At 38.1% G+C, this 21,701-nt stretch overlaps 1 protein-coding gene across 2 annotated transcripts in view; it reads left to right on the plus strand.

Moving 5' to 3' along the window:
• The window catches only part of PPP3CC (protein phosphatase 3 catalytic subunit gamma), a 100,327-nt gene that overhangs the window by 67,746 nt on the left and 10,880 nt on the right, over window positions 1–21,701 (plus strand). For both annotated transcript variants that reach the window (XM_004442296.3, XM_014796675.2), the window contains exons 9-10: window positions 3,865–3,990; window positions 4,709–4,780. In XM_004442296.3, coding sequence (XP_004442353.1) covers window positions 3,865–3,990; window positions 4,709–4,780 — 198 coding nt within the window. The remainder of the gene's footprint in view (window positions 1–3,864; window positions 3,991–4,708; window positions 4,781–21,701) is intronic.

Raw genomic sequence — 21,701 nt, forward strand, 5'->3', positions numbered from 1 at the left:
ATAAAAGAAGAAGATTAGATATACACATGCCTTTTGATCCAGAAATTCTACTTCTAAGACTTTATTCTATTAAAGTCTTTTCGTAAATTTAACTTTTAGGATTCATTGTTCATAAATTTTGTATCAGAGCAGTAGTCCACCTAAAAACTTCATGCCTCTGTACCTGTTATGTTGTTTATAAAGTATGGCTATAAAATAATGGAAGTTTTAAAGAAACATGCCAGAACGTATATATCCAAGCGAGTATTGTCCCTTCAAAGTAGTTACCTTGGGAGGCTATATGCTTATTCCAGCAATGCTGCCATTGTTCAAAACATTTTTGGAACTCCTCTTTTGGCATTGCCTTCAGAGTCTGCGACACATTCTTTTGATTATCCTCAATGATGGGAAATCTTCGTCCTTTGAGGGTGGATTTGATTTTTGGAACAGCCAAAAGTCATTCGGAGTCAAGACTAATGAATAAGGTGAGTGATCAAGCTAGACGATACCATTTGGGGTCAGAAACAAGGTATGATTATAAGGTAATGAGACTGATTTTTCTTGTGTTGCTGTAAAATAGCTCTGCGGGCAATTCCAAAAGAGGAGTTCCAAAAATGTTTTGAGTAATGGCAGCATCTTTGGACTACATATATGGTAAGGCAGCAAGGTGTACTGAAAAGGGCACTAAGCTAGGAATCAGAAATCCTAGTCTAGTCCTGCTTCACTTTTAAATTCAGTTAACAAGATACTTCACATTTAACAAGACACTTAACTTCTCTGAGCCTCAGTTTATCTTTAAAATACCTTTCATGTAGGGTTGTCGAAGATAAGTTGGAATAATAAAAATGAATATTAAAAGCACTGGTCAAACTATAAATTGCTACAATACTATAACATTTTACTGTTATTGTGCCTGGGGTGATTACATCAGAGGACCACACTCATCTGATATATAAGGTCTGGTGTGTTTGTAGTTGGTGGTTTCTTAAGTCTCATTACTTTATAGTCATACCTTGTATATGCAGTTGGGGAAAGAAGTTTAAAAGAAGTCCAAAATATACTTACTATTTCCTCTATCTAAAAGTAACCTATGGAATGGCGTATCTCATTTAAATCTGATTTGGATCAGTCATCTCAATGTGTCCTTCAGTGACTTGCTGTCCATTTTTAAAAAGCATTTCTTTGACTTAAGTTCTCTCCCAGCCTTCTGTTTCCTTTTGGCTTCTTGTCATTCTTTTCTGAGTCTTATCTTGTGATCATCTGCTTCTCCCTAACTCCATTCTTTCTTATTTCCTTTTTTCTTATATTTCCAAAATATTTGAGCGAATTCTGGTCTTGTTTCCTCCCTTATGAATGGAATGTGCTGCTCGTGTTAAACTTCCTCAAGGATGCAGTGGCCCTAGTCCTTGTGTTTGGGATAAAGATTTTCCCTTCTCACTCCGTTTTTTCACCTCACTGTTACGAATATCTATTGATTGCTCAGTGGATTTATCAGTGTGCTAAGCTGAAACATGTCACCTAAATCAGCAATTGTTTTAATAACTAACTGCCAGCTCACTTTTTGCCCCATTCTAACCTGGTCTTGTTCTTGATTATTCCTTTAGTAAACTTTTAAAGTCACAGTCCATTCTACCTGAGTTTTCTGTCAGCTTTGACGTAATTGGTAATTTTATCTTAAAACGATCTTATTTTCCTTGGTTGTTTCTTAGCATTTTTTTTAGGAAAAAGGCAGAGAATGTGGCACTGAAACAATCTCTGGTGGTCCTCAATTACTCCCCATGCAAGCACCTCTTTTCTTGGAAAAGGCAACTCTGTCCTCCTTTCCTTCCTTTCTTTCTTCTGCTGTTGCTTTTCTTTCTTGCATATTCTTTAGACTTATTGGTACCAACGGGTATTGCTTAATTCCACTGGTTATATGAAAGACGCTTAACTCATGATTTTTAAAACTTTCTATTCCTATTTTTTGTGTGTCCAGTGGGAATATACCCAAAGACAGTTTTTAAGCTCTCGTTTCTAATCATCCACTGTTGAGACCCACCTCCCCACTCTTTTTTCCTGTGTAGATTGAGGGAATTGTTGAATAATTATATATTATCTGACTTAAATAAAATAGATATACATGAAAATAATGGGACATGTACATTGTAGCCAGTGTTTGGTTTTTAAGAGCTGGAGATCCTATTTTCGTTATAATCTATGGTGTACATTTTAAAGATTTTATTTATTTATTTTTTCCCCCCAAAGCCCCAGTAGATAGTTGTGTGTCATAGCTGCACATCCTTCTAGTTGCTGTATGTGGGACGCGGCCTCAGCATGGCCAGAGAAGCAGCGCGCCGGTGGGAGCCCGGGATCCGAACTCGGGTCGCCAGCAGTGGAGCGCGCTCACTTAACCACCAAGCCACGGGGCCGGCCCCTATGGTGTACATTTTAGACATTCAACAATTTAAATTTTGAGAACGCTAGGCAATCTTATATTAAGCGAAGAAACAGGAACCAGGAGATGACCTATATCTGTCATTTCTAGAGAACTTTTATACCCTATTCTATTTATGATCACCGTATGAATAATTAAGAGAATAATGCAAACAACATGATGATGATGGTGAAGCTGATGATGAAGACTAAGGAATTAGATTTTTTTGTGTGTGTGTGAGGAAGATCAGCTCTGAGCTAACATCCATGCTAATCCTCCACTTTTTGCTTAGGAAGACTGGCTCTGAGCTAACATCTATTGCCAATCATCCTCCTTTTTTTCCCCAAAGCCCCTAGTAGATAGTTTTATGTCATAGTTGCAAATCCTTCTAGTTGCTGCAGCTTCAGCATGGCCGGAGAAGCGGTGTGTCGGTGCGTGCCCAGGATCCGAACCCGGGCCGCCAGTAGCAGAGCGTGCGCACTTAACCACTAAGCCACGGGGCCGGCCCAGGAATTAGATTTTAAACTTTTAAAATATAAAGAAAATCTGGGCCGGCCCTGTGGCTTGGTGGTTAAGTGCGCGCGCTGCAATGCTGGTGGCCCGGGTTCGGATCCCGGGTGCGCATTGAGGCACCACTTCTCCGTCCATCCTGAGGCCGAGTCCCACATACAGCAACTAGAAGGATGTGCAGCTATGACATACAACTATCTACTGGGGCTTTGGGGGGAAAAATAAAATAAATAAAATCTTTAAAAAAAAAAAAAAAAAGTCATTAAAATATAAAGAAAATCAGTATGGTACCAACGTATGTGTGCAAATTTATGAACTGGTTAATATTAAACTTTTATAGAGTGCTAGCAATGTACTGACTGTGTATAGGAGAGATGGGCATTTTTTATCCACTATATTGTATGCAGAGATGATTTAATCTACTTTTGAAGCTTCTTGTAGATTGCTCCAGGTTTAACCATCTGTATCCCCCACTATGAATTGATACCTGCTATATTATAAACTCTCAGAGAGTTTATATAATCTTTGGCTCTGGCTAATGACTAGCAAAACAGGCTGTGTCCATTTCCTGAGAAATGTTTGCCCTCAAAGGAGAGTTGTGATTGTAACTGTTTGGCATATAAAGGGAAATTATGATGAAATTTTTCTCATATTCAAATGTGGAACCTGATTTCTGTTGATAGTTACTGTGCAGTGACCCTTTGAAGTTTCAGAGCTCGGTTTCTTTTGTACTTTTATTATATGAGCTCTTCGGGTAGCTTTGTTCATTAGGATAATTCTTAAAAGAATGAACTTTATAAAATGCTTTAAGATTTTCCATCTGCCTTTAAATACCAAGTCCTGAATTTACAAATGGAAAGTAAGTTCCTGAACTCTGTGTAATAGGTACACAGCTGTATACAGCATACCAGTTGCCATGTCGTGTTCCTCTGTGCCAGATTGTCCTGCTTTTTCTTTTTTAGCTGCTGTGTTAAAATATGAAAACAATGTCATGAATATCCGGCAGTTTAACTGTTCTCCACACCCCTACTGGCTTCCAAACTTTATGGATGTTTTCACGTGGTCTTTGCCTTTTGTTGGGGAGAAAGGTAAGAGAATTAAAGCATCTGGACCACCAGTTGTCTTAACTAGTGACTGAGCACACTTTTATATCTGCATGAGCCCCGAATGGCTCAGAAGTGTTTTTCTTAAAGTTACCAGAAATGTTTTCTAATTTTCTTTGTTCTCTACAAAGGTTTTTAAATGGCACTTAATTGGCTTTTAAATTATAATTCTAGTCAATTGTGCTTTTCTTATTCTAAATATCAGTTTAAATTAACTATCCTCCTATGATCAAGATATTAAAATGACATAAGTCACTACATCATTCCTTCAGTGATTTCTTCAGTGATAAGGAGATTTAAATAGGAAATATTGTCCTTAGAATTTTATTTGTACTCCTATGCATATATAAAATAAGCCTGTTGGACATAGGCCTGGTGGCTTAACTTCTTTGTAAAATGGGAAGAAATCTTTTCATGTGCATATCAGTGAGAAAAAGGCTCTGGACAGCAGTCTAATGAAATTGAGTAATTACACAATAGACTCTTCTAAGACTCCAGATTTTTAGTGGAGCAAGTAATCTCCCCAAATGCATATAAACCTGAAGGTCTAGATTTAATGCTATTAAAGCTACTCTTATTAGCATAATGACAAATCATTTTTATCTCTGCTTATTTAACATGTATGTTCATTTAGATATCCACATTATTTTAGAGAAAGGACCTTATTAATTATATAAATTTTGGGTTATTTTGTCTTATATAGTCACAGAGATGCTGGTTAACATTCTCAACATATGCTCTGATGATGAATTGATTTCCGATGATGAAATTGAAGGTAAACTTGCCTTTTCCTCATTTGAACTAGAAACAAAGAAGTTTTGCTTTTGGTTTTAGTTTGTTTTGAGTAATTTCTTTTTCTTACTAGAAAAGAATTGTGTTCATTGTAGAAAAATAAAATTTAAAAAAAACAAGAAACCATAAATAAGGAAAAAAAAAAGTCACCCATAGTCCTACCATCTCATAGATAATCCACTGTTAACATCTTGATGTATATACTATGTTAGCTGTCTTTCATCTTTGCATATGTTTTTGCCTCTCTTTTTTGTTTTCAACAAAAATGAGGTCATGTGATACTATCATGACATTTACTGTTTTTTTGTAGACTAATTTTTAACAGTTACATAGTTGTCCATGTTGGTCATTCTTTGTTTTATCCAATCCCCTGCTGTTGGATATTGGAATTTTTCCAAATTTTTCCTTTTAAAACCCCACAGTTTTGAAAATTCTTATAGATAAATCTTTATTCTGTTCAACAACCAATATTTATTACATGTCTTGTATGAGCCAAGTACTGTTTAGGTCCTTGCTCTGAATAAGCTTATATTCTAGAAGAGGGAAGATAAACCATAAGTAAATATAAGTCAGATGTTGATATATGGCATGAAAGAAAGAAAAGCAATTTTAGGAAATGAAGAATAACGTTTTCTTGATTATTTCTGTAGAATAAATTTCTAGAAGTTGAATATCTGTGTCAATTTGTACTTACAATTTTAAATTGGATATAGATAACCTCTAGAAAGGTAGGCTGTACCAGTTTACATTTTGTGTGTGTTATGCATAGTTCACAGTGCTCTCTCCAATACTCTTTATTATAATTTTTTTTTTAGAAGCACTACTTTTTATTTTATTTTTTTATTTTTTTTGTGTGAGGAAGATCAGCCCTGAGCTAACATCCATGCTAATCCTCCTCTTTTTGCTGAGCAACACCAGCTCTGAGCTAACATCTATTGCCGATCCTCCTCCTTTTTTCTCCCCAGAGCCCCAGTAGATAGTTGTATGTCATAGTGACACATCCTTCTAGTTGCTGTATGTAGGACGCAGCCTCAGCATGGCCGGAGAAGCGGTGTGTCAGTGCGCACCCGGGATCCGAACCTGGGCCACCAGTAGCGGAGCGCGTGCACTTAACCGCTAAGCCACGGGGCCGGCCCTATTATAATTTTTATAGTCTGGTGTTTTTTAAATTTTAATTTGCATTTTTATGATGACTAATGAACATTTTTTCTTGTGTTTATTGACCATTGTGAATTGTCAATTCATGCCTTTTGTCCATTTTTCTACTGGGTTATGTGCATCTTTGTTTGTTTTTCTTCTTATTGGCCTGTGAGGGATCTTTATATATTAACATTGTATTGTATATGTGGCCAAGTATTTTTTTCCTAGGGTGTTGTGGGAGGTTTGATTTTAAAGGTAGGTCCTAATTTATCTAAGAATGCAGAAGACACTGGAAAGATGGTGGCACCTGAGCACAAACCTCTGACTGTCTCCTTCTTTCCAAGCTCTGTACTAAGATGATACATTCATCTGTTAGGTTATCTATCTGCATAGTGGAGAAGGCTAGCTTACTTTGAGAATAGAGAGGAGAGTCCTATACATACTTATGCTTCAGATTCTACACTGAACGTGCAGAGCACCTTTAGTTATGGGATAGCAGATCACTAAGTTCTTCCTGTGGAAATAGTGCAGCCAAATGAAAATTAAAACAAAATCAAGAGTTTAAGTGAGGAGAAGATGAAATATTAAAAAATGGGTCTAGTAAAATTTATATTCAAATCTAAGTGGGAAAGGAAATTATTGTGAACCCTTTGTTTGTATTAAGAAAGGATTCTTGATTATTGTAAAGATAATTATGCCAAAAATTGTATATGGGAATATTTATTGCAGTATCATCTGTAGTAGCAAAAGAGTCAAAATAATCTAAATGTCCATCAGTGAAGAGCTGGGTAAATCAATATGATATATCCATATGATAGATTCTGTGCATGGAATATTATTTCCTTTATGCAAGCCTCCTTTCTCCCCTTCTCTTCTAGTTAGCTCCTGTTCAGCTTATTGTAAATTCCTCATGGAAGACATTTCTGACCTCCCTGACTAGATGCAATAGCCCTGTCATGCTCTCTCATATCACCATGTACTTCTCCTTAGCATTCCATAGAGTTACAATTTTACATTTATTTATGTTTTTACAAGATTCATATATTTTACCCCCCCTCAACTGTAGACTCCCTGAGTTCTGGGACAAAACTGGTTTTTGTTCACCATTATAGTAATGAGCATAGTAAGTAAATATTTGTTGAGTTAGATTGAATGATATGAAGTGCAACTATTAGAAAAAAAGAATAAAGTAGAGCTATTGGCACAGATATAGAAAATCTATTAAATATTCTACCTGCAAAATTAAATGGATAAAATCCTCTTATTCCTATTTTTTACAAGGTATGTGGACATAAGCTAATGTATGCTTTTTAAATTTTTTTCTGAAAGGAAATTAAGAATAACATTTTAAGTTAAGATGGTGAATTGAATACACTTGTAGTTCCATTCCTTCCTGAAACCACACTAAAACCACAATACAATTTTGGTTTTATTTAAGTGTTATAAACTAAGGATTTCTGCTTTAGTAATGCCAGACTAGATTTTTTAAATCAAGCCTGACTCTTACCTAGAGAAGCTAGATAAAATATTTTTTAAATTTGCTTTAAAGACATTCAGAAAGCTAACAAAGTAAGAAAGAATTACCAAGTTGAGATCTGAAAAAAGATGTAAATCTAGAGAGATAAGACCAACATTTGGGACTATTTCTCTTCTAAAGACGTTCATGGGTTTCAAAAGAGGAGACTAAGAGATTGAGCAACCCTCTTGATAGAAGTTAAAAAAGTTGAGGTTCATGGCTTTCCAAGTATGATATGAGTGCTAGTAAGCTTCTGCTTCTTGGTTTGGGACCCCCAAAGGTTGCATCTATGTAAGAGTAATGGTAAGCTAGAAATAGAAGAGTCCTGGAAGGGACTAGAGCCTACCTTCAATCATTTCAATCTGTGAAATTTAAATAAGGTAGTCCCAGGCACCTGGCAAAAGCAAACTTCTCTAGACTAAGATACCGTCATTTAGGACCTTAAATTATTACAGTCTTTCAAATATAATATGTGGCTCACAACCGAAAATAACTAGGCATATGAGGAGACATAACAACATGAATGAGAATCAGCAGAAACAGCAAAAGATAAAAACAGACCCCCAGGTTCTCCAGACATTGGCTTTATCAGACCAAACTTAATAAATAACTTTAAAATAACTATGCTAAAAAACAAAACAATGCTTATTATGTTCAAGAACATAAAAGACTAGATTGAAAATTTTGGCAGAGAACTATAAATTATAAAAGGGTTGTAGCAGAGTTGATAAAGCACTAAAAGAAAATTCTAGGAATGAAAAATAAAATAACAAATTTAAAAACTTAACAGATGAATTAACAGAAGCTTCAATAAAGCTAAACAGACAATAAATGAACTAGAAGATAGGTCAGGAGAAACAATCTAGAATAAATCATGAAGAGAAAAAGTAAAATACCAAAAAAAGCATAAGAGACATAGAGGATACAGTGAATAGGCCTATCATCTGTATGTTTGGAGTCCCAGAGAAGAGAGAGAGAATGGGGTAGAACCAACATTTGAAGAGATAATGGATAAAAATTTTCTACAACGGGCAAAACATTAAGCCACAGATTGAAAAAACCCTGTAAGCCAAAGCAGAATGAATACAAAGAAAACAACACATAAGCAGCACGTCTTAGTAAAAGTGCTTCAGATGAAAGACAAAGAAAAAAATCCTAAAGCAGCCAGCAAAAAAGATTACTTTGAAAAGAGAACAATTAAACTGACAGCAGATTCTTAATAGGAGCAATGGATGAAGGAAACAATGGAATAACCTATTCGAAGCACTGAAAGATAATAACTGGTAACCTAGAATTCTGTACCTGGCAGAAATACCCTTCAAGAATGAAGAGGAAGTAAACATTTTTCAGATATTCCTCCCCTAAAAAATTTACTGAGGGAATTACCAGGAGACCCATACTAAATGAAATTCTAAAGAAATTTTTCAAGCAGAAGGAAAATACCAGATGGAAGCTTGGAGATTAGGAAGAAATAAAAAGTAAAAATTGTAGAAAATATGTGGGTAAATCAAATGAATGTAGACTTTTAAAAACAATAATAATGTTTTGTTGGATTTAAAAGACAGGATTAAAATATATGACAGTAATAGTTGGCTGTAGGATAAATAGAGTTAAAGTGTGTGAGGGCCGTGTATTATCTGGGAAGAGGAGAAGAGTACCTGTTAATATTATACTTTGATAAGTAAGAGATGCATGTTGTAATCTCTAGAGTAACCTGTAAGAAAAGAGTTTTTTAGTATATACCTTCTAAGTTATACAAAAAATGGAATGATAAAAAATAATCCAGAAGAAGGCAAGAAAGGAGAAAAGGTACATATAGCAGTAGGACAAATAGAATAAATTATGATGATAAATATATCAGCAATTTCATTAAATGTAAATGGATAAAAGACACTTTGTCAGCTAGGATTTACAAAAAACTTCATAATGTTTTATAAGAGGCATATCTAAAGCGTAAGGATACAGAAAGTTTGAAAGTAAAAGAAGAAGAAATACATAATGCAAACACTAACCAAAGAAAAGCTGTTGTAGATAGATTAAGGTTACCTGAAGTAGACTCTAAAAAATAAGATGTAACAATTTTAAGTTTGTATGCAATTAGTAACATGGCTTCATAATATATAAAGCAAAAATTAACAGAAGTACAATGAGAAATAGAAATATCCACAATGATAGTGGGAGAATTGAACAAATATCTTTCAGTAATTGATGGAATAAGCAGACAAACAAAATTAGGAAGGTTATAGAAAATTAGAAGAACACAATTAATGAACTTGACCTAGACGATATATAAGGAACACTGCATCCAATAAGTGCCAAATACACTTTCTTTTCAAACACACATGAACATTTGTAAAAATTGACCATATACTGGGCTAAAAGCAAGATTCAGGTGTCAAAGGATTAAAATCATAATGACTATGTTCTCTGACCATATACAGTTAAGATATAAATCAATAACAAAAAGATAACTAGAACACCCGCATATTTTAGGAGATTTAAAAATATGCTTAATAACCCATGGGTCAAATAACAAGTCACAATGAAAATTTGAAAATATTTTGAACTGAATAAAAATAAAAAGTAGTACATATTAAAACTTGAGGGCAGGCAGTGCACTAGGCAGCCCTGGGCTCAAACCTCATGGCCAGGTCAGCAGATGCTCACTGGTTGATAGCAGAGGAGAGGAACCAAGTTGTACTTGACTTTAACGCAGAAGCGTGGTCAGAATTAAGTGAGAGAGATGCCATCTACAAAGAATTCTCTTTTAAAAATTTCAATCAGGCATTTGGCTGTATGTCCCAAGTTACCTTGTTACAAGCAGAGAAGATAAATCATCACCTGGAATGGTTCAATGGGTATAACAAGGTCCGGATAACTCTCACCTTGCATGACTGGTGCACTGACCAAAAGAGATGGAAACAGGCCAAGTTTAGTGAAAAAGCAGGTGTTTCTGTGTAATTTTTTCCAAAATGCACATAAAATCTTGTGCACATCTTAGCTGCAATGTATTTTCAAGGCAATTTACATGAACAAATTAAGTTGTAAATTTGGTTTATTTTCTTTTCTTTTTGAGGAAGGTTAGCCCTGAGCTAACGTCTATTGCCAATCCTCCTCATTTTTGCTGAGAAAGATTGGCCCTGCGCAAACATCTGTGCCCATCTTCCTCTACTTTATATGGGATGCTGCCACAGCATGGCTTGATAAGCGGTGCATAGGTCCACGCCTGGGATCCGAACCTTCAAGCCCCGGGCTGCTGAAGCGGAGCACGCAAACTTGACCGCTATGCCACCGGGCTGGCCCCAATTTGGTTTATTTTTATACCACATTTTGTAAAATTAATGCTTAAATACAAAATGATTTAGACTTGAAAAACAACAACAAAATTTGAGGGATGCATCTAAAGCAATGCTTAGAGGAAAATTTGTAGCTTTAAATGCATATAGTGGAAATGCAGAAAGTTGGAAAATCAGCATCCAGCTCAGGAAATTAACAAAAGGATGGATAGTATGTTAAACCTAAAGAAAGTAGATGGAATGAAATAAAAAGTTAAGAGCAGTATTAACAAATAGAAAACAAAATACAATATAGAGGAGCAGTAAACCAAAATGTGCTCTTTTCAAAAGGCTAATAAAGTTGATAAATCGCTGGTAAGACTTACCAAATAAAAATGATAAGACAAAAAATAACCAATGCCGGGAGTGATGTCAGCATCATGGCGGAGTGAGCTTCCCCCATTGAACTCTCCCTGTCTAAGACACAGCAGAAAGGACATTCATATTCCAACTGAAGCTATTCACATAACACAGGGAACGTCTGAGGCACCAGGCAGCCGTACACCCAAGGACTGAGGTGCTGGAATCCCCAGAGGAAGTGGAGGAGGTAAGAGGAGCTCCCTTCCTTCCCCAAGGACTGTGACCCTGAGACTGAGACCACATGGCTCTCAGAGAGGGGGGAAGGGGAGGCTCTCCACAGGAAAAGCGGTGCTCTCCGAGACCCCTCACAGCCCGTGGGGAATCCCCCTACAGAGGGAGCGGAACTGTTGCAAGGGTACTTTCAACAAGCTAGCCCCTCAGGAGAGCAGAGAGCCACAGCAAGGCGAGAGACTTCTGAGATCGAGGAGGCGAAAGTAAGCACCCCTCCCCAACCTGGACCACCCGCCCAACACTTCAGCACAGCGGCCCTACAGCCTCAGCATAGCGGCACTTCAGCTTGGCCCCGGCCCCAGAGGCAGCGGCCCCCAGGTGCCTGGGCACCAGGGGTGGTGATCCTCCAGCGCTGGTGCCCCACCAACAGCAGCAGTGTGACCGTGCCCCTCCCCCAGAGGCAGCAGCCCCCAGGCACCCAGGTCCCACCAGCGAGCAACAGGGCGTGTCCACGCCCCCGCACCAGAGGCAGTGGTAGCTCAGGCCCCACCGCTCCACAGCCCCAGCTTCCCTGGCTTTACTACGCCACAGCCTTAGCTCCTTTGGCTTGACTGTGCCCCGGCCCCAGCTGCGTCAGCTTGACTGCCCCACCCCTAGCTCCTTCAGCTCGACCGCCCCACCCCCAGCTCCAGCTACTTCAGCTTGGTCATGCTGAGGCTCCAGCTGACTTGGCACCAGCAACTTCGGCCCAGCTGCACTCCAGCTCCTGCTTCTTCAACCCAGCCGCGCTTCAGCTACAGCTGCTTCAACCCACCCACACCTGAGCCCCAAATGCTTTGGCCTAGCTGTGCTTCAGTCCCAGCTGTTCCCACACTCCAGCTCCAGCTGTTCCCACGCTTCACCCCCCGCAGCCTCCACTCAGCCGTGCTACAGATCAGCCATGCTTCAGCTCATCCATGCCTCAGCTCAGTCGGGGGCCAACCAGAGCACCTGCAGATCGAGGCAGGACAGAGTACACAGCCCTTTACCCCCACCCAGTGGCGGCAAGAGAAAACTGCAACCATGTATTTTCACTATGAGGAAAAATAAGCCAACGCCGACAGGCACTATGCAAAAATATATTAAATCTCCAGACAAAAAGGAAAATGACAAGCGCCCAGAAGTCAACCCGGAAAGCCAGAAATGTATAACCTTAATGAAAGAGAATTCAAAATAGCCATCATAAAAAAGCTTAATGAAATACAAGAAAACACAGATAGACAATTCAGTGAAATCAGGAGTTTCTTCACAAAAGAGGTTGAAACTATAAAGAAAAACCAATGAGAAATCTTAGAGATGGAAAACATAATAGTGGATATGAAGACAAATCTGGAAGCCTTAAACATCAGGGCTGACAGTATGGAGAAAAGAATTAGCGATATCGAGGACAGCAATGCAGAAATGCTCCAGATGGAGGAGGAAAGAGAGCTAAGACTAAAAAGAAATGAAGAAACTTGCTGAGAAATATCCGACTCAATTAGGAAATCCAACATAAGGATTATAGGTATTCTAGAGGGAGAAGAGAGGGGAAAAAGGAGCAGAGAACTTGTTAGAAGAAATAATACCTGAGAACTTCCCAAACCTGAGGAAGGAGCTGGGAATACCAGTGAATGAAATAACCAGATCTCCTAAATATATCAACATGAAAAGAACCTCGCCAAGGCATACAGTAGTAAAGCTGGCAAAAGTCAATGATAAAGAAAAAAATCTTAAGGGCAGTTAGGCAAAAAAAAGTAACACAAAGGATTTCCTATCAGGCTCTCAGCCGATTTCTCAACAGAAACTTCACAGGCTAGGAGAGAGTGGAGCGATATATTCAAAATTCTGAAGGAAAAAACCTTTCAGCCAAGAATACTCTATCCAGCGAAAATATCCTTCAGGTATGATGGAGAAATAATAACTATCCCAGATGAACAGAAGCTAAGGGAGTTCGTTACCACAAGATCGCCACTACAAGAAGTGCTCAAGAAGGCCCTCATGCCTAAGGAAACAAAGAGAAAGGGGATTCAAAGTTTTGAACAAGGAGGAAAATACGTCAACAAAATTGCAGCTCTCTATCAAAACAGATTAGCAAATACTTAATTATAAAACCAAAGATCAAGGGAGGTAAGCACCAAAAATAAATATAACATCATCATGTTAAGCACAAACTCATAACGCAAGAAGAAATAAGATGTGACAACAATAACTTAGAAGGGGAAGAAGAAAGGGATCGAATTGACTTAGTCTAAGGGAATAAGAGGCCATCAAAAAATGGACTATCACAGGGGCCAGCCCAGTGGTGCAAGCGGTTAAGTGCATGCGCTCCGCTGCAGCGGCCCAGGGTTCGCCAGTTCGGATCCCAGGTGCATACCGACGCACTGCTTGGCAAGCCATGCTGTGGCGGCATCCCATATAAAGTGGAGGAAGATGGGCATGGATGTTAGCCCAGGGACCGTCTTCCTCAGCAAGAAAAAAGAGGAGGATTGGCAGATGTTAGCATAGGGCTGATCTCCTTACAAAAAAAAAAAAAAAAAAAAAAAGGACTATCACATCCATGAGATTTTTTATACAAACTTCATGGTAACCACTAACCAAATAATCAGAACAGTCACACATCATAAAGAAAGAGAAAACTAAGAGAACCTTCATACAGAACTACCAAACTGAATCGGTAGTCCAAAACACGTGGGACGGGAAACAAAAGAAATGCAAAAGAACCAGAAAAAGAGCAATAAAATAGCAACAGTAAGCCTTCATATATCAATAATTACCCTAAATGTGAATGGACTGAACTCTGCAATCAAAAGACACAGAGTAGTGGGATGGATTAAAAAACAAGACCCAACAACATGCTGCCTCCAGGAAACACATCTCAGCTCTAAAGACAAACACAAACTCAGAGTGAAAGGATAGAAGAAAATACTCCAAGCTAATGGCAAACAAAAGAAAGCGGCTGTTACCGTATTTATATCAGACAAAGTAGACTTCAAGATAAAACAGGTAATGAGAGACAAAGAGGGGCAATATATAATGATAAAAGGGACACTCCACCAAGAAGACATATCACTTTTAAATACATATGCACCCAGCACAGGAGCACCAAGGTACATAAAGCAACTATTATCAAACCTAAAAGGAGATATTAATAACAACACAATAATAGTAGGGGATCTTAACACCCCACTTTTATCAATGGACAGATCATCCAGACAGAAAATCAATAAGGAAATAATGGACTTAAACGAAAAACTTGATGAGATGGACTTAATAGATATATATAGAGCACTCCATCCAAACACAGCAGATTACACATTCTTCTCAAGCGCACATGGAACATTCTCAAGAATAGACCATATGTTAGGAAACAAGGCAGGCTTATATAAATTTAAGAATATTGAAATCATAACAAGCATCTTTTCTGACTGTAACGCCATGAAGCTAGAAATCAACTACAAGAAAAAAACTGGGAAAGTGACAAAGCTGTGGAGACTCAACAACATGCTACTAAACAGCCATTGGATCATGAATGAATTAAAGGATAAATCATCATATATGGAGACAAGTGAAAACGAAAATATACCATACCAACTCATATGGGATGCAGCAAAAGTGGTCCTGAGAGGGAAACTCATAACAATACAGGCCCACCTTAACAAACAAGAAAAAGCCCAAATAAGCAACCTCAAACTACACCTAACAGAATTAGAAAAAGAAGAACAAACAAAGCCTAAAGTCAGCAGAAGGAGGGAAATAATAAAAATCAGAGCAGAAATAAATGAAATTGAAATTAAAAAAAACAGTAGAAAGGATCAATGAAACAAAGGGCTGGTGGTTTGAGAAGTTAAACAAAATTGACAAACCCTTAGCCAGACTCATCAAGAAAAAAAGAGAGAAGCCTCAAATAAATAAAATTAGAAATGAAAAAGGAGAAATTACAACAGATACCACAGAAATACAAAAGATTAAAAGAGAATACTATGAAAAAGTATATGCCAACAAACTGGACAATCTAGAGGAAATGAATAACTTCTTAGACTCATACAACCTCCCAAAACTGAATCAAGAAGAAATAGAGAGGGCCGGCCCCGTGGCTTAGTGGTTAAGTGCACGTGCTCCACTGCTGGCGGCCCGGGTTTGGATCCCAGGCGTGCACCGACGCACCGCTTCTCCGGCCATGCTGAGGCCGCATCCCACATACAGCAACTAGAAGGATGTGCAGCTATGACATACAACTATCAACTGGGGCTTTGGGGGGAAAATAAATAAATAAATAAAATATTTAAAAAAAAAGAAGAAGAAGAAGAAGAAGAAATAGAGAACCTGAGTAGACCAATCACAAGTAAAGAGATTGAAACAGTAATCAAAAACCTCTCAAAAAATAAAAGTCCAGGACCAGATGGCTTCTCTGGAGAATTTTACCAAACATTCAAAGAAGAATTAATACCTATCCTTCTCAAACTATTCCAAAAATAGAGGAAGATGGAACACTTCCCAACACATTCTACGAGGCCACCATCACCCTGATACCAAAGCCAGACAAAGACATTACTAAGAAGGAAAACTACAGACCAATATTCCTGATGAACATAGATGCAAAAATCCTCAACAAAATATTGGCAAACTGAATACAGCAATACATTAAAAAGATCCTACACCATGATCAAGTGGGATTCATACCAAGGACGCAGAGATGGTTCAACATCCGCAAATCAATCAATGTGATACACCACATTAACAAAACGGTATAAAAACCATATGATCATCTCAATAGATGCAGAGAAGGCATTTGACAAGATCCAATATCAATTTATGATAAAAACTCTCAACAAAGTGGGTATGGAAGGAAAGTACCTCAACATAATAAAGGCCACATATGACAAACCCACGGCCAACATCATACTCAACAGGGAAAAACTGAAAGCCATCCCTCTGAAAACAGGAACAAGACAAGGGTGCCCACTCTCACCACTCTTATTCAACACAGTACTGGAGGTTCTGGCCAGAGCAATTAGGCAAGAAAAAGGAATAAAAAGAGTCCAAATAAGCAGCAAAGAAGTGAAACTCTTGCTGTTTGCAGATGACATGATCTTATGTAGAGAAAACCCTAAAGAATCCATTGGAAAACTATTAGAAATAATCAACAACCACAGCAAAGTTGCAGGGTCCAAAATCAACTTGCAGAAACCAGTTGCATTTGTATATACCAACAACGAACTAACAGAAAGAGAACTCAAGAAGATAATCCCATGTACAATTGCAACAAAAAGAATAAAATATCTAGGAATAAATTTAACTAAGGAAGTGAAAGACTATACAATGAAAACTATAAGACATTATTGAAAGAAATCAATGTTGACATAAAGAAATGGAAAAATATTCCATGTTCTATTGGAAGAATAAACATAGTTAAAAATGTCCATATTACCTAAAGCAATCTACAGATTCAGTGCAGTCCCAATCAGAATCCCAAGGACATTCTTCACGGAAATAGAAGAATACTGAAATTCATATGGGGCAACAAAAGACCGCAAATAGATAAAACAATCCTGAGAAAAAAGAACAAAGCTGGAGGCATCAGAATCCCTGACTTCACAACATACTACAAAGCAATAATAATTAAAACAGCATGGTATTGGTACAAAAACAGACACACAGATCAATGGAACAGACTTGAAAGCCCAGAAATAAAACCTCACATCTACAGGCAGCTAATCTTTGACAAAGGAGCTAAGAACATACAATGGAGAAATGAAAGTCTCTTCAATAAATGGTGCTGGGAAAACTGGACAGCCACTTGCAAAAGAATGAAAGTAGACCATCTTCTTTCACCATACACAAAAAGTAACTCAAAATGGATCAAAGACCTGAAGGTGAGACCTTAAACTATAAAACTCCTGGAGGAAAATATAGGTAGTACACTATTTGTCGTTGTCCGTAAAGGGATCTTTTCAAATTCCATGTCTACTCAGACAAGGGAAACAAAAGAAAAAATAAACAAGTGAGACTTCATCAGATTAAAGAGCTTCTACAAGGCAAATGAAACCAGGATCAAAATGAACAGGCAACCCACCAGCTGGGAAAAAATATTTGCAAACCATGTATCCGACAAGGGATTAAGCTTCATAATATATAAAGAACTCATACAACTGAACAACAAAAAAACAAACAACCCGATCAAAAAATGGGCAGAAGAAATGAATAAACATTTCTCCAAAGAAGATAGACAGATGGCCAATAGGGACATGAAGAGATGCTCAACATCACTAATCATCAGGGAAATGCAAATCAAAACCACACTAAGGTGTCATCTTACACCCGTTAGAATGGCTGTAATCACCAAGACAAAAAACAACAAATGCTGGAGAGGCTGTGGAGAAATGGAAACTTTAATCCACTGCTGGTGGGAATGAAAACTGGCACAGCCTCTATGGAAAACAATATGGAGATACTTCAAAAAATTAAAGATAGAAGTACCTTATGATCCAGCTATCCCACTACTGGGTATCTACCCAACGAATCTGAAATCAACAACACAAAGAGGCTTATGCTCCCCTACGTTCCTCGCAGCATTATTCACTATAGCCAAGACATGGAAGCAACCCAAGTGTCCCTTGACTGATGATTGGATAAAGAACATGTGGTATGTATGTACCATGGAATACTACTCAGCCATAAAAAAAGACAAAATCATCCCATTTGCAACAACATGGATGGACCTGGAGGGTATTATGTTAAGTGAAATAAGCCAGACAGAGGAAGACAAACACTGCATGATTTCACTCATATGTGGAAGATAAACCAACACATGGTCAGATAGAACTGTTTGGTGGTTACCAGGGGCAAGGGGAGTGCGGGGTGGGCACAAGGGATGGAGGGATGCATTTATATGGTGACTGACCAACAATAATGTACAACAAAAATTTCACAATTAAAAAAAAAAAAACAAAAAACCAATGCCAGTACAGTCATGCATTGCTTAATGACGGGGATACCTTCTGAGAAATGCGTTGTTAGGTAATTTTGTCATTGTGTGAACATCATAGATTGTACTTACACACACCTAGATGGTATAGCCTACTACACACCTAGGCTATATAGTACTAATTTTCTGGGACCACTGTCATATATGCGATCTGCCATTGACCAAAACATTCTTATGTGGTGCATGACTGTACTACAAAAAGAGACATCGCTACAGATTCTATAGACATTAAGAAAATAACAAGAATAAAATTTATACCAGTAAATTTAAAAACTTAAATGAGGGGCTGGCCCCGTGGCTTGGCAGTTAAGTGCGCGCGCTCCGCTGCTGGCAGCCCAGCTTCGGATCCTGGGCGCGCACCGATGCACCACTTCTCCGGCCATGCTGAGGCCGTGTCCCACATACAGCAACTAGAAGGATGTGCAGCTATGATATACAACTATCTATGGGGGCTTTGGGGGAAAAAAATTAAATTAAAAAAAAAAAAAAAAAAAAACCTTAAATGAAATGGAGAGATTCCTAGAAAAATATAACTTACCCAAACTGTCACAATGTAGAAAATCTTAATAATCACATACCTACCAAGAAATAGGATCTGTTATTTAAAATCTTTCTATGAAGAAAATGCCAGGCGCAGATAACTTCACCACCAAATTTACCAAACATTTAAGAAAGAAACAACATCAATATTATACAAATTCTTCCTGAGATAAAAAAGAAGTGTTCCCCAACTCATTTAATGAGGCCGGTATAACTATGATACTAAAACGGGACAAAGACATTAATATAGATACAATAATCCTAAACAAAACATCGGCATATTGAAACTAGCATGTACATTAAAAAATTATGCCTCCTGGGGCCGGCCCCGTGGTGTAGCAGTTAAGTGTTCATGCTCTGCTGCTGGCGGCCTGGGTTCGGATCCCGGGCGCGCACAGACACATTGCTTGTCAGGCCATGCTGTGGCGGTACCCCACATAAACTGGAGGAAGATGGGCACGGATGTTAGCTCAGGGCCAGTCTTCCTCAGCAAAGAGACGAGGAGTGGCATGGATGTTAGCTCAGGGCTGATCTTCCTCACAAAAAAAAAAAAAAAAATTTATGCCTCCCAACCAAATTGACTTATTCCAGAAATGTTAGATTTAACATTCAAAATTGGTCAGTATATACTAATGAAAGATTCTGATAATAATGGAAACCAGGTGAGGAGTATGTGCGAACTCTCTATACTATCTTTATGACTTTTCTGTATATCTAAAACTATTCTAAAATAAAAATTTTATTTAAAAAATCAATCAGTATAATTCACTGCATTGACAGGAAAAAAAGAAAAATCATTGTCTCAGTGGATATAGAAACAGGTAAGATTCATCTTTCATTTATAATAGATCTCTTAAACTAGGTTTAGAAAGGAATTCTTTAATCTGACAAACATATCTATAAAATCCTATAGCAAACATCATATGGTGAAATGTTGAAAGCTTTCCTCAGTAACTGGGAACAGACAAGGATGCTGGCTGTCAATAACTCTATACAATGTTGTATTAGGAGTGGTATCCAATACAATAAGGAAGGAAAAAGAAATACAAGGTATAAAGATTGGAAAGGAAGAAACAAAACTATCATTATTTATAGCGGATATGATTGTGTAAAGAGGAAATTTTAAAGAGTCTATAGATTAATAATTAGAATCAATAAGTGCATGTAGCAGAGCTGCTGGATACAAAGTCAATTAGTAAAAACTAGTTGTATTTCTATTTACCGGCAACAAACAAAATGAAATTTTTAGAAAGATGCCATTTACAATATCATCCCTAACAATAAATCTAACAAATGCTGTGTGATACCTCTAAGCAACAGACTAGAAAACATTATTAGAGGGGCCGGTGGCGGTGTGGGGTTCACCGGTTCAGATCCCGGCATGCGCTGCCGCACCATTTGTCAAGCCATGCTGTGGCGGCGTCCCATATAAAGTGGAGGAGGATGGGCATGGATGTTAGCCCAGGGCCAGTCTTCCTCAGCAAAAATAAAAAAGGAGGATTGGCAGATGTTAGCTCAGGGCCTATCTTCCTCACAAAACAAAAACAAAAACAAAACATTATTAGAGAAATTAAAGGAGATCTAAATAAATAGAAATATCATGTTCATGGATTATTGGAAGACTCAGTATTTTAAAGATGACTTACTATAAAGCTAAAGTAATCTTCCATATGCAAGAGACATCCATTGGGTCACTAGAGATCCAAACAGGTCAGCCTCTTTATCCAATGATTCCTATAAAGCTAAAGTAATTAGAATTATTAGTGCAAGGACAGACAAGCATTGAAACAGAATAGAGGGGCCGGCCCGGTGGCGCAAGCAGTTAAGTGCGCGTGCTCCCCTGCAGCAGCCTAGGGTTCGCTGGTTTGGATCCCAGGCGCGCACCGACACACTGCTTGGCAAGCCATGCTGTGGCGGCATCCCATATAAAGTGGAGGAAGATGGGCATGGATGTTAGCCCAGGGCCAGTCTTCCTCAGCAAAAAGAGGAGGATTGGCAGATGTTAGCTCAGGGCCGATCTTCCTCACAAAAACAAAAAAAAAAGAAACAGAATAGAGAATCCAGAAATAGTCCAGAACAAATACATGGACACTTGATTTACACCAGAGGTAGTATTGCAGAGTAGTAGGAAAATGATGTTTTTGTGTGTGTGTGTGTGTGTGTGTGTGTGTGTGGAAGATTAGCCCCTGAGCTAACATCCGATGGCAATCCTTCTCTTTTTTGCTGAGGAAGATTGGCCCTGGGCTAACATCCGTGCCCATCTTCCTCTACTATATATGGGACGTCACCACAGCATGGCTTTACAAGTGGTGCGTCAGTGTGCACCCGGGAACCGAACCTGCAAACCCTGGGCTGCCAAAGCGGAGCACGCACACTCAACTGCTATGCCACCGGGCCGGCCCCATGATGGTATATTTTCATAGTTTGGGGATATCTATTTGAGAAATTCCAGATGGATTAATACATTCAAATATGAAAGGCAAAACAATAAAGCTTCTAGAAATTTATAATAGAGAATATCTCATGACCTTGGGCTAGAGGAAAATTTCTTAAACAGAACATAAAAAACACTAACCATACAGGAACCTATTAATAAATTGGACTACCTTAAAAGTAAGAACTTGTGTTTATCAGAAGACTCTATTAAGAGCGTGAAAAGACAAGTTACAGAGTGGTAGAGGATCTTTGCAACACAACCAACAGAGGGCTCACCTGCAGACTATATAAAGAACTACAGATCAATAAGATGAGACTTGAACAAGCACTTCACAAAAGGGGATATCCGAATGGCCAATAAAATATGAAAATATATTCAACCACATTTGTAATCATAAAAATA

Source organism: Ceratotherium simum, chromosome 12 (assembly GCF_057802395.1).
Source record: "Ceratotherium simum simum isolate JZ-2026a chromosome 12, ASM5780239v1, whole genome shotgun sequence".
Taxonomy (NCBI): Eukaryota; Metazoa; Chordata; class Mammalia; order Perissodactyla; family Rhinocerotidae; genus Ceratotherium; species Ceratotherium simum.